Source organism: Capricornis sumatraensis, chromosome 21, assembly GCF_032405125.1.
Source record: "Capricornis sumatraensis isolate serow.1 chromosome 21, serow.2, whole genome shotgun sequence".
Lineage (NCBI taxonomy): Eukaryota > Metazoa > Chordata > Mammalia > Artiodactyla > Bovidae > Capricornis > Capricornis sumatraensis.
This window is the reverse complement of record NC_091089.1, coordinates 23145293-23159306: the sequence shown is the minus strand read 5'-3', so window position 1 is coordinate 23159306 and position 14014 is coordinate 23145293. Positions and strand designations below refer to the sequence as shown.

Below are 14014 nucleotides of genomic sequence, written 5' to 3'. Positions count from 1 at the left end.
GTTCTCTTAATAAATCATGTCCTTATCCCGGTTTCTATTTTCAGTCACTGCACCCTCTGGGATGATAAGTTCTGTGTGCTGAATATCCACTTTTTAAAACCGCATCCTTTACTGCTAGTAAAATTGCTCTTTAAAAACTCAAAGCCGTGATCCTCCGTGGCAGCATGTCAAAAAACTTTGGAAGGCAAGCCCTGTCCACCTGCCTGGACTGCGAGCCTCTACAATCTTTGCCCAAGCTCTCCTCCCTACTCTGCTTGCTTCATCCTCTCCCGCTACGTGTAAGTTTGTGCCTTCACGGTGGCCCTACTCTGGACCTTAGCTGTCTTTATCATGGCATGCCACGGCAGAAGCCCCACGGCTGTGCGCAGAGATGGAGCAGGGTTTTGTGTTTATTTCCAAGTACCACACCCATGATCTGGTTGCATGGGGTTAGCAATGGCACAACGTGTGCCGTGTCTTCAGGAGCCCACTGTGCTCAACGCCAGAGCTTCACGGAGCTCATTAACCCCCAAGTGTGGAAGGATGCTTTCTCGGTCACTGACAGCTCAGCTCCCAGGGCTGGGATGACCCTGACATCTGTTGGGCATCTCAGACTCCTTTTAGCATCAGTGAAAACTTCCTGCATCATCTCTAGCTGTGGGGACATTATTCCACATCATTCATGAAAGTGGCAAGATCAGACCTTGCTGCATCTTTGAATGGCAGGGGTGGGGATGCGGGGGGAACCCTGATTTTATATCCTAAGAAATGTTCTCTGATCCCTGCCTTTCATTGCCTATTTTTAAATTGTATTCTTTCTGAAAGAACAACTTTTTACTCACCCAACAATCCCGTCTCAAGCCTTGAGACTTTTTGCAAGTCCAAGTTGGTGACTGGTCACACTCACATCTTTTAGACCTCTGTGCTCCTGTGCCCACTCCTAATCAAGGAGGTCAGGACCTCTGAGATGGAACCCAGGCATCACTGTTCTTTAAAAGTGCCCCTTGTATCCCCAAAATTGCAAAGCACTGGCCTAAATAAATTACATTTCCTGGTTTTCCTTCAGAAATCGGAGTAGGTTGATCAGACATGTTTCCTCCTTAGATAAATGATGTTGAGTTTCTCCCAGTAGGAGGTGGTAAGTTAACGTTTGCCCATTCTGCCCTCAGCCAAGGAGGCAGCCAAGTCTCCTGGCCCAGAAGGAGACTGTCCTGTTCTCTTCTCCAGAATGCCCCTTTCCATTAGTCCTGGAGTCCAGTCTTTGGCCTCAGAGGGAATTTAGCATGTGGAAATAACCTTAATATTCTCCTCCTTGAAAACAGAAAGCAGGACGTTCACTACCATCTCCTCTGCAAGGAGACCTTCAGACCCACTCCAGGTAACTCACTACTAGATCTGCTCCCCACTCAGGGGCTCCATATTCCTGGGGGTCCGTGCAGACTCTCATGAGCATCCACGAGTTCATTTCAGGAAGCTCCGAGGGAGTTGCCCATGTTGGGAAGCAGCCCTGGAGGCTAAATTGAGAACCAAGTCCCTCCACTTCCCCCTGGAGCTGTCACTATTGGGGTGGGGACACTGCTCTGATCTGACGCTCCCATGTACCTGGGTGCCTGTCGTCAGTAAATGTAGTACATGTGTTAGTTATGAAAAACATGCATTGATAAACCCTATATTTTTAAAATATAATATCATTAGGTTAAAAATGATTTTTTAAAAAAAGAGCCAATAGTGAAAGGAACTAAAACACTATTTTCCAGGTATTGGCCTAAGTACTTTACATGTATCCGTACCAATAATACTATTCTTTTTTTTTTATTATTCATTTGTTTATGGCCATGCTGGATCTGCATTGCTTTGCTCGGGCTTTTGCTAGTCACGGTGAGTAGGGTCCTCTCTTTGTTGCCTGACTTCTCGTTGTGCAGCACAGGCTTCAGGGCTTCAGTAATTGTGGCTCACAAGCTTAGTTATTCAGCGGTATGCAGGATCTTCCCAGACCAGGGACTGAACCCATGTCCCCTGCATTGGCAGGCAGGCAGATTCTTTTGTACTGCACCACCAGGGAAGTCTCAGTAATACTATTCTAATAGTCCTAGCAGACACTTCTGTCATGCTTACCAGAGGCTGAGTGTTTCTCTCACTGATTTACATCCATTGTCTTATTTCATCCTCCTAACAAACCCTGGGAGATTGGGTCCCAGAAAGAACAGGAGGTACAGAGTGGGGCAGTGACTTGCCCAGGTCGCCAGGGTGGGAATGGGTCAGACCCCAGCTGACTCACCTGAGTGATTTGCTGCTCTGGATATTTTCCGTTACCCTTCAGGGCTCCTGTGATCCCCAGATTCCATTTTGTTTTGGCTCCTTTCAAGTTCACGCTCTGGACACTTCTTCCTTCTCTTCCCTTGGGGATTTTTGAAAGCTTGCCATTTTTTGAAAAAGACTCTCTCTTTCTCCTCAATGGTCCTTGTGCTTTGCTACTGCAATTTCAAATTTCATTTGGTCTGGACTCTACCTCTGTGTGACTTAGAGCAAGTCAGTAGACTTCTCTGAGCCTGTTTTTAATTATGGGTGGGGTGTGGTGGAGAAGCCAGGCCTGAGCCTGTAGGCCTGACCTCCTGGGGTTGTTGAGTAGACCCAGGGCAACAGGGGAGAATGTACTTTTGTGCTGTGCTGACAGGTCTTCATTTTTTATGCTATTGATTTTCTTATACTTTGCCTCACATGACTTTCCTGAGATTCTAGTGTGAGATTTTAAATTAGCCTCTAAGTTTAAGGACTACTATTTAGCATTAAAGTCTTCCTTTCCACCTTTTCCTAACTGCTGCCTGAATGCTCACCCTTTTCTTTTCCAAATCCGAATGATTATGAGGGGAAGTGATGGTCTTACCCTCAGGATATTGAACGAAATCATGTTGTGGTCACACATGGTGGTCACCTACCCCCATAACCATTCAGAATCAAGTTTGTCACTTTACTTAGAAATTCTGAAAGACTTGTTCTTGGAAGCAATACTTTGTTGTATCCAAAAACCTGACATACTTGTCTCCTCTCTTTGAGGCCTCTGGTCATCCATCCCAGCATCAGGATTGGTGTAGCCCCACAGTCCCGCTGAGTGGACCTGAATATCTGGTTTAACTGTTCTAGAAAATCTTCTTGTTGTAGATGACTTTCTGCCCCTTGGAGTGGCTGAGTTTGCAGGGCCCAACCTCTTGGACTTGCTTGGTTCTAGAAGGCCCACTCCAACCCAGGGAGCTGACCACCAAGTGAATCTGGGCTCCACTAGGCCTGCAGAGAGAAGTCCCAGCCCTCACCCCTAAGCCCTGGCAGTTAGCAATCAGTGCTTAAATGGAGAATCCCCTCTGTGTTTCTCAGAAATTCTGTGACTCTTGTGGCCTTGGGTGCTGCCTGTTTGAAGCATCCTCTTGGAGGGGCTCGCTTCTGCTTCCTGAAACTGGACCCTTAGCCCTCTTGGACAGTTTGGGGGAAAGGAGCTGAATTGCCTCAGTGACCTCCTTCCCAGCCCTTCTAAGAGGTCTCTGCTAGCTTTGACAGTATCTCTTTCCATAGAGGGTGACCTCCGTTTCTCTCCATTTTGGCTGTTACATCCTCTCCTCCCTCCCTGCAGTCCTCTTGGCCAAGTCAAGAACAAACAAAACCCTACATTCCGTCCAAGCCTGAAGCATTTCTCCAGAGACAGTATTTCTGGGAGGGCAACTCTTGGCATGTTGGAGGCTCCCTGAGAGTTGCTGCTTTGAAGGAGGTTCTGGGTGTCGCCACCTCGTTCGGCTCAGAAGTTCAGCTTCACTAGGCTTTCTGGGAGCAAAGCAGAGCCTGACCTCCTCCCAGAGTGCCCCCTGGCCCTTCAAGAAGCAAGTTCCTCTTTTACCTTGAGAACTTCTGGAAGTACTGGGGTCAGTTGCATGTCCAGAGACATGCCCACCCTGGTTTCCCCTCTCCATCTTGCACAACTCTTTAGCTGGGCAGCTATCTCACCCCAGAGACAATTATTCCAGTTTTCATGTTCAGCATCCCCAAGTCCAGCATCCTGCACCTGGTACCCGATGAATAGCTGCTCCGTCAACATCCTTTTCTCCCTGTGAGTTCTTGAGCCCTGAGGGCACAGGTTTGGCTGATTGACCTTCTATCAAAGAACTGAGGGAGATACCCTTATTTCCTGTTGCCCCAGGATTGATCATTGCTGTCGGTGGCATCCTGGCCCCCTACATTTTTTGTTGGTCTCCATGAAAAATGTCCCCACTCAAGTAGCCACCTAATAAGCACTCAGGAAATACCATTTAAGGAAATGAGATCTACAGTTGAAAGAAAGGCAAAAAATATAATAAATAAGGGAAGATACCCTGCCAACCAACAAGAGACAGTTGAGGGACTGAGTTTGCTTTTCAGCCTCTTCTGCCTTTGCTCAGGCTTTGTCATGGATCATCACTTATAATGGGGTCTCATGAGGTGTGGCATAACCCCACCATGATGACCCTTGGCCATTCCCACGCAAGCCTGTGTTCTTGCTTTCTGCTGTTTTTTGTTTTGTTTTGTTTTTAAGAAGAAAGATCTCAGTCAATCCAGTCTGTTGTGATGTTAATCTACCGTACTGGTTGTTTTTACTTAAAGTAACTTTGGTTCCATATTAGAATCAGGCTTTCATAATGGATTGTGACTCACGGTTTTGCTGTCTTGTTGGAATGCCCTGGATCATTGTATAGACAGCTTTCTCTGTTCTGTTATTCTAGTCTGTATTATCAGTATAGCTGTTTAGTGCCAATGCCACACATTAATTATATCAGTTTTATAGAAAGTTTTTATGGCTGATTGGATAGATATTATATTATTTCTACTTATGGATCTTTTTACACATATACTCTTTCATAGTAACTTTAGAATATTTTAAAATTCCAAAAATATCTTCTTGGAATTTGATTAGAATCACTTTAAATATATGCTGTGTGTTATGCTTAGCCGCTCAGTCACGTCCGACTCTTTCTGACCTCATGGACTATAGCCCGTGAGCTCCTCTGTTCATGGGGATTCTCCAGGCCAGAATACTGGAGTGGGTTGCCATGCGCTTCACCAGGGGATCTCCCAACCCAGGGATCGAACCCAGGTCTCCTGCATTACAGGTGGTTCTTTACCTGCATGCATAATAAATATGTTATTTGTGTATAAATTTTATGAGGCAAGATAATGAACATCCTTTTAACACTGGAGACTTCCTATTCAGGAACACGATGTTTCTCGTTTGCCCACATCTTCTTTTATTACTCTCAATAAAATTGTGTCACTTCCTTCGAGTAGGGCCTGTATTGCTCCTGGCTCCAGGGGTCGGGCTTGGGATGGAGGTGGGGGAGTGAAGGGCAGGACACGAGAGACTTTGTGGAAGAGGATGGCCGACAGTCACTCAGACACAGGACCAGGTGAAGGACATAGTGCAGGTCACTCTTGCTGATCTGGAGCTTGGAGGATTGAAATGGATCAGAATTGATAATGGAATCCCTGACACCAGCTTGTGCTCCCAGGCACAGAGCACTTTGGCTTGTCCTTGCGGATGCCGCTGTGGGTTGTTGTGAGGGGAGGAGACAGTTGGGCAAGCCCACGTGACTCACCCTCATCTCGGGCAGAGCAGCTGCCAAGGCACTTGAGGGGTCAGTGGCATCCAGCGCACTCTGTTTCAGTTATGAAGAAGAGCATTTAAAATACCTCTTGGATAAAATCCAGAGAGTTAATAATTCAGCCTCAGATATGACTAATTCTTATTCCTTCCTTCTCGAAGTGGGTGGACGTGCTCTGAAAACCTGTCATCTGTAGAAACAGCTTCCCCATTATCTCAGGATGCCCAGAGGCTGGCTTTGTCTTGATTTATGAGAGCAGAGGGTGTCCATTGATGTGAACTGAGTTCTGCTGAGAACGAGGAAAAGGACATGTCAGGCTCAGAGCCACCCCCTGGGACTGTCCTGAGTGCTTGCTGTAGGTGGACCCTGACTGAGGGGGGCAGGCTGAAATCTGAGCCATGGGGCTGTGTCTCCCTCAGGGTGGGCATCTCGCTCTCATTTGCACAACGCAGCAGTGGGGCTGGGCCTGCTCAGGCATCTCTGCAGGCTCCCAGGAACTCTATGGGTGGGGGTCTAGGGGCTAATGATTCCCGGGGAGTCCTTGCCTTTCTGTCAGTGCCTCCTATGCTGGAGTCCGGCTCTGGGTCGGTGCCTCTCCCGTGCCAGGTCCCAGGCTTCTGTCTTCCATGCCGTCACCCATGAGGCCTCATTCCTTACGCTCATGAGATGCTGCCCCTCCAGGCCTCATGTTCACATTGTAGGCAGGAAGATGGAGGAAGGGCAAAAGGCATGGCTCAGGGTCCAGCCCTTTTGAAGCAGGAAAACAGAAACCCAAACTGCCAGCTTTAGCTGCAAAGGGTCCAGGGAGGTGATTGATTTCACTAACATATTACCAGCCTGAAAGAAATCCAGGCCCTATTGGTGAGCAGGGAAGAGGGACTCAATGTTGGGCAGGCCCCCAGCAGTGCCTGGAAGAGTGGGCACCCTGCTGCCCCAAGGTGGGCACACAGGTCATCACGTCCCTCTTCATTCCCTTCTTCAGCATTTTGTCAAACCTTTTCTCATGCCTTCTTAGCATTCTAACAACGTAACATATTTTTTAGTAATTTTATTTTTATTTCTTTACTTTTGGCTGTGCTGGGTTTTCGTTGCTGCACAGGCTCTTCTCTGGTTGCTTTGAGCGGAGGCCACTGTCTAGTTGCCGTGTGTGGGCTTCTCATTGCTGTGACTTCTCTTGTTGCAGAGCACGGTTTCTAGGTGCGCAGGCTTCAGTAGTTGTAACTTGCAGACTCTGGAGCGCGGGCTTAGTAGCTGTGGCTCACACGCTTAGTTGCTCCATGGCATGTGAGATCTTCCTGGACCAGGGATCGAACCCGTGTCTCCTGCATTGGCAGGTGGGCTGTTAACCACCAGACCACCAGGGAAACCCCCAAACAATATTTTAAAGTAGATTTCAGCTACATTTCAGGAGCTCCTGATAAGCTTATTGGCTTAAACATATAGAAGACAAGCTTGCCCTGCAGGGTAGGGGTGCATTTATGCCACGTGTCCTGAGAGCCCACAGTTCCAAGCCGACGACACACCCACAGGCATTGTTCCTTCTGGCCACCAGGTGCCCAAATGGCTGGGATGCTTTCAGTTATTTTCTTCATGAAGAAATTGTAATTTAGTCCCACATGCATATTTAAGGACCTAAAATAGAACATTAGCAATTGAGTTTGGAAGGGCTCAGTAGGACTTAAGGGGCCACAGCCAGTTTCTCCTTGCCAGCTCCCAGCCTCTAGTGCCACAGCAGCCACTCAGCTGTACCAGGCCCAGCCTGGTTCCCCTCTTCAGAGGAGAGGCTGAGGCCTCAGTGCAGGAGGCTGACTGGCGTCAGCTGCTTGGCTGGGACCTGCCTGCAGAGGAGTTCTGAGCAGCTGACTCGTGGAGTCCCCTGATGTGGCCCTGGCAACCTCCAGCTTCATCCCTGGCAGTTCCATGGAACTATTCAAAGGCCAGGGAATAGTCTCTCCTCTCCGTCACCGTCTCCCCCAGCCCCAGGCTAGTCCCAGACAGTCTTTAGGGTCCAGCTCTTGTGACAGCTTTTCCAGACCCTCACCCCCTCCATCACCAGGTGAGTTGTTCCCCCGAAGCTGGGCCCCTCACACAGTGAGCTCACCCTCAGCATGCTGCATGGTCTCACCCATCCTCGTCACCCTGGGCTTGTTTCACGAATCAGAATCATCAACCTCCAGGCCTTGTGGCCCCAAGGGAGGCTGCATAGCTCAGGGAGCTTGCTGACCGGCCTCCTTCCACCTGTCCCCATTTCCACCTGCCCTTGATTTCCTGAGAGTGGAAGGGGAAAGTTGGGGACCTTGTCATCATAGCTCTGGGCAGAGGTGAGAACTGGCTCAGCACCTTACACCCTTCCTAGCTTCTGGCCATGTGCCAGCCCCAGGCTAGCGACAGGGGCTGCTCCGAGGATGCCCGGGACAGCAGGGGGCACGGCCCCCCTCCTTGGCCTCTTTGCCAGTCCATCCCTCACTGCTCTTCACCCGCCCGGTGGGCTGCATCCAGATGTGTGAATGCGGCAGGAGAGTGCTCAGGTGTCAGGGCGGGATGCCGAGAGGAGCCCCGGAGATGCAGAGGGCTGACCCGCCAGCGATGCTGGGTTCCCCCCTGGCTCCCGTCTCCTTGGTGCGTGGACCAGGTTTCTCCATCTCTGGGCATGCACCACAAGCTCCAGGGCCAACCAAGGCACATTCCAACACCTCGCAGCCTGCAGGAAGGGAACTCTGAAAGGTCTGAATCCTGTTTCCACTGCTTCTATGGAAAAAAACAGGGTGTTTCTTTTTTTTTTTTTTCTCCTCCTTGCAAAATATCACATTTTTTCCCAATTGAAGGAAAATCAATTTTATTTTGTAATGTGTCTGACTCGAGAAGTTCCATGGCTGCCCCCCTCTTGGCGGCTTCTCGGGGCTAATCCCTGACCTCCGCCGTGCTGCTGAGCAGTAGCCAGACCCTCTCTGAGCTGAACCAGGGCCATTTGTTTTCATCTCTAAATAAGTCGTGAGTTTATTTTTAATAGGGGACCAAAGATGAGGCATTAATCTTGGATTCTCCTTATTTTATCACAAGAAAACGGCTGCAGATGGAAAAAAGCAGGAGATCATTGTCCTGGACTCCAAGAGGAGCAATGCTATTAATATTGGCCTGACGGTCCTGCCCCCTCCAAGAACGATTAAGATAGCCATTTTGAATTTTGATGAATATGCCTTAAACAAAGAAGGGATTGAGGTAAGAGGAGCTCGGCAGAGTGTTATTTATGTTCTGTTGCATTACTGTCCCATGTGACTTTCTTTCTCCACAGGGTGGCTTGCCACTGTTTTGTCTCAGCCAGACTCTGAATAGTCACATCCTTTTTTTAACTTCTTGAGGGGGAGGTGGGAAGAAACCCCACTTTGCTTATTGGGAAGATCAGGTTCATTCATTAACTTCCTTCTGACCACACTCTGCCTGCCTCGACGCAGAAGAACTTGACAGCCTACACGGGGCACTGGAATGCCTTCGTTCACATCCTTTCAAACCAAATACGTTTCGTGAACAGTCTTAAAAGTAGGCTTGTCTGTGCACGCTCGCCTCCGTGTAAATGGCTCTGTTGCTCTCTTGGCGCCCGTTGTGGTGTGTAGAGATGGGTTTCATTTGCTCACCTGGGGAGCCCAAGCCAACTGGGTCCTCAGTGTCTGTTGGTCTGAGTGGCACAAGTGGAGAGTGTTTGGCTGTCCTGGCTGTGACTGCGTGACTGGTGGGCACCCCAGCTGGAGCCTCAGCCCCCCTGCTCTGCCAGGGTCCAGCACCCTCCACTGTGGGCTGGTGTCCGTTTGTGGGAAGTTCAATCTCCTCTTCTAATAATGGAGAAAGAGTGAGTGGAGCCAGTGGCTTGGCCCACAGATGCCTCCAGGGGCGTGACCGGCCTGGGGACCCACCGGGTAGAGTGGGGAATCTCAGGACACTGCGTCATGACATTGGTGGCAGCCAACGCCGCCTCCTGTTGGCAAGGAGCCCTGGATTCCTTGAAAGCATCTCTGTACTGGAGGTTCCCACATACCCAGTCTCATTTGAAGACTCGAGAGTGAAGGAAGCCAGTGAAGGCTGGCTGCAGTGAGGCAGAGGGGCTTCAGCAGGAGAGTTGGAAGTGAAGAAGGGCTGGGGGGCTGTGCCAGATGCACCCTCAGGCCTGAGTGTGGGAGGGGGTGATGGAGGCCTTGGGGCAAAGTGGTACCTGAACCCAGGTGGGCAGGCGTGCCTTGTGCTTTGGAAAGCAGAGGCCTCCACAACAGAAGATGTGTTCCTAGAGGTTTGTACTGGATTGAGTACAGACTTCAAGATCCATGCTACCCAGAACCTTAGAATGTGACTTTATTTGGAAGTTGGGTCTTTGCAGGCGTGATCAAGCTAAGATAAGGTCATCCTGGATTAAGGTGGGCCCTGCTCCACTGGCTGACAGCCCCTCTAAGAAGAGAGAAGTTTGGACACAGACACAGCGAGGGGAAGGCCATGTGAACACCGAGGACACCCAGAGGGGAATACTGTGGAATGATGGAGGCAGAAGCTGGAGGGATGTGCTTACAAGGCAAGGGACACCAAGAAGTGCCTGCAACTTCTAGAAGCGAGGAAGAGGGAAGGAAAGATCCTCCCCTTGAGTCTTCAGAAAGAGCATCGCCCTGCAGACACTTTGATGTTAGACTTCTAGTCTCTCGGGCTGTGAGGGAACACATTCCCCTGGTTTGAAACCCCCGAGTTTGCGATGCTTGGTTATAGCAAACCTGGGAAACGAGCACAAGGCCTGAACAGCTCTGCCTCTGGAAGCACCCACATGGCCTGTGCCAGGAGCAGGTATGACGAGGGACGTGCCCTGGCCGCTGGCTGGAGAGAGAGTAGGGCCGGAGCCCTGGAGTCAGGCCAGGCAGCACAGGCAGGGAGTGAGGGGACGTGTCAGACGGAGAGGGGGCCCAAAGGAGACAGCAGGCAAATACAGAGGGGGGACACTGAGGCAGCTGCCAGGCAGTGGGAAAGGAGGGGGCAGGCCTGGCCTCAGTATGGGGCAGCTTCACCCTGGGGCGCCCAGAGCAACAAGGGAGAAGAGCATTCATGTCCATCGGGCAGGTGGGGGCTGCCAGTTGGCTCAAATCAAGTGCAAAGTGTCTCTCACACAAGCAGGTGACATGTAGGTGCTAGTGTGTGATTGGCCATCCTGTTTACTCCACAGGATCTTTGAAAGATTGCAGAAGCTTCAGATTCATACATAGAGAGCCTTCAAATGCAGCCAGAGGCAGCTTGATTGAAGGAAAAAATGACAACTTCCCCTTTTAAAAATATTTCCCCTTCTTGCCATGAGAACTTGAAAGTCCATCAAAAGAGACAGATTCCTTTGGTTTTGCCTTTGTTCTGTCCCAAAATGTCAGTCTCCCTGGGTAGGGGAAGTTTCAGATACAATAGGTTACTCAGACTTTAGAATGAATCAGATGACTTTTTCCTTTTCTGACTGGTTTCCAGCTGAGCACCTTTTTGCGCCAGGAAGGAATGATTATGGAAAAGTAATGATGACAAATAGAGGAGCAGCAGCACATTAATGAACTGGACTTTCACGGGTTTCCTCCTCCAGGCCAGACGCCAAGCAGGGCTGCTCACAGAGGCTCATCAGAACCTTACGAGGTGCATCCTGTTACGTTCCTCATCTTAAAGTTGAAGAGGGTGCATCCCAAAGTTAGTCTGTCTGTGCCCAAGTTCACAAGCCAGCAAGAGGTCTAACTGAAATGTGGTTTCTAGAGCCTGAGTCTGAAGTGCAAACCACGGGCCAGTTCTGGGGGTGGCCAGCCCAGGTGGACTCTCTGGGTCTGGACTCACCCACAGAGAAGAACAAGAGGGAATCCGAAAGGGGAGTGAGGAGGCACCTGGGACATTGCAATCTGCATCACAGTGCTGCCTACCGTTTTCCTCTGTCTGATATGACGTACAGCAAACAAATACGGCTGCGGAACACACTGCCTAACCCTTCCTGAGACTTTGCTGTGTCGTGAGGCCTCGGTAGGTCATCAGTTCAGTTCAGTTCAGTCGCTCAGTCATGTCCGACTCTTTGCGACCCTATGGACTGCAGCACACCAGGCCTCCCTGTCCATCACCAACTCCCGGAGTTTACTTAAACTCATGTCCATTGAGTCGGTGATGCCATCCAACCATCTCATCCTTTGTCATCCCCTTCTCCACCTGCCTTCAATCTTTCCCAGCATCAGGGGCTTTTCAAATGAGTCAGTTCTTCACATCAGGTGGCCAAAGTATTGGAGTTTCAGCTTCATCAATCCTTCCAATGAATATTCAGGACTGATCTCCTTTAGGATGGACTGGTTAGATCTCCTTGCAGTCCAAGGGATTCTCCAACACCACAGTTCAAAAGCATCATTTGTTCGGCACTCAGCTTTCTTTATAGTCCAACTCTCACATCCATACATGATGACTAGAAAAACCGTAGCTTTGACTAGATGGACCTTTGTTGGCAAAGTAATACCTCTGCTTTTTAATAGATCATATATAGTCATTAACATGGAGTTACACATTTTTGTCACACTTTTCACTGGAACAGGGTTTCTCGGCTATGGCTCTGTTGCCATTCTGTGCTGGACAGTTCTTCATTGTAGGGGCTGCTCTGTGCTTTGTAGGGTGTTCACAGATCCTTGACCTCTGTCCACAGGATGCCAGTAGCACTGCCCCAGTGGTGACAACCCAGAATGTCTCCTAGATGGTGTCAACATACCATGGGGCAGAATCACCCTGACTGAGAACCGCTTCTCTGAAGCTGCCTGAGTGAATGCACAGAGAGTGTGTATTTGCAATGCTTGTCGGTTATAGCTGAGAAGAGTCCAGCAGAAACCACTCCTCATGGGGAATCTGTAACCCAGGCTCTCCCAGTTGTTACCTGCTGCCTGTGACCACTGATCTAGGGGCCCTCGGGGGCAGAGATGGTGTCCATCCTGTGCAGAGTCAGTCTCCCAGAGCTTATTGTCTAGCCTTGTTGTTCAGAAGTTATATCAGGGCTGAGAAGAGATGACAGTCATGTCCTTACAGATCTTTACTAATATGATTTCCAGCTTATACCCAAATGGCCTTTTGCTAAACCATCTGCTCTGTAGCCTGGCACCATGGCCTAATGGGGCTGCATGAAGCCTCTGTGTACCCGGACGTGATTAGGATGTATTCACTGACATCCTGCTTGGCAACTCCATGTTGTGTATCTGACTCATCATGAAAACCCACAGGAGTAATTAACTAACTTCATTAAGAAAGTCATTCTTCATAAGAGTATTAAATTTTAGAATACGATTGGGGCCCATCCCTAAGTTGCATTAATGATATTTTCCCATATAAAATGTCCCTGAGGTATCATACTTTGCCGGGAAAGGTCCATCTAGTGAAAGCTGTGGTTTTTCCAGTAGTCATGAATGGATGTGAGAGTTGGACCATAAAGAAAGATGAGTGCCGAAGAACTGATGCTTTTGAATTGTGATATTGGAGAAGACTCTTGAGAGTTCCTCGGACTGCAAGGAGATCCATCCTAAAGGAAATGAGTCCTGAATATTCATTGGAAGGACTGATGCTGAAGCTGAAGCTCCAATACTTTGGCCACCTGATGCAAAGAACTGACTCATTTGAAAAGCCCCTGATGTTGGGAAAGATTGAAGGCAGGAGGAGAAGGGGATGACAGAGGATGAGATGGTTAGATGGCATCACTGACTCAATGGGCATGAGTTTGAGTAAGCTTCAGGAGTTGGTGATGGATATGGAAGCCTGGTGTGCTGCAGTCCATGGGGTCACGAAGAGTTGGACAAGACTCATTGACTGACCTGAAAGAGGGTTTTCTTTTTTTCCTTGCTTTTCTCATTTTTGTAGCATCTGTTTCCACTCAGAGGGTTAACACAATTGAATGGTCCCAAACGACATTTAGCTTGACACTGCTTGGCTGCCAGGCCAGTCAGCATCCTAGAAACAGACATTCCCTTTGGCTGCCTGTACAAAACTGCAGCATCTTTTCAAGGCGTTGTGTTGGGGGACCCTGTCTGTGGGTCCTGAGTGAGAGCTGGCAGCACACAGTTGGACCTGAGTGCAGGAGCCAGTCAGTGGGGTCTGCAGGCCCAGGAACCAGAGTGTCCTGTGGAGGTGGTGCTGGAAAGTAGGAGGAGCCCCTGGGTGGGTCTCCAGCTCTGCTTCGGTTGATCCAGCTTGACTTCAGGCACCACATCTTCATCTTCAAATTTGCTGCATAATTCGGCCTTACCTGCCTCACCAAGTGGTCACAAGAATGAAAGAAGATACCACCGAAAGAGAACCTTGAGAAGTTAACCTTTAACCTTGTGAAGTAGGGTTTTTTTTTTTTTTTTTAAATTCTCTATGAGACTCTGTGCATGATGGAAAGCCATTATCTCATGGGATGGCAGGTTGCA

At 49.3% G+C, this 14014-nt stretch overlaps 1 protein-coding gene across 2 annotated transcripts in view; it reads left to right on the top strand.

The window, feature by feature from the left end:
• FHOD3 (formin homology 2 domain containing 3) overlaps positions 1 to 14014 on the top strand; it is a 529299-nt gene that overhangs the window by 466485 nt on the left and 48800 nt on the right. For both annotated transcript variants that reach the window (XM_068993855.1, XM_068993854.1), the window contains one exon: positions 8658 to 8816. In XM_068993855.1, the coding sequence (XP_068849956.1) occupies positions 8658 to 8816 (159 nt within the window). The remainder of the gene's footprint in view (positions 1 to 8657; positions 8817 to 14014) is intronic.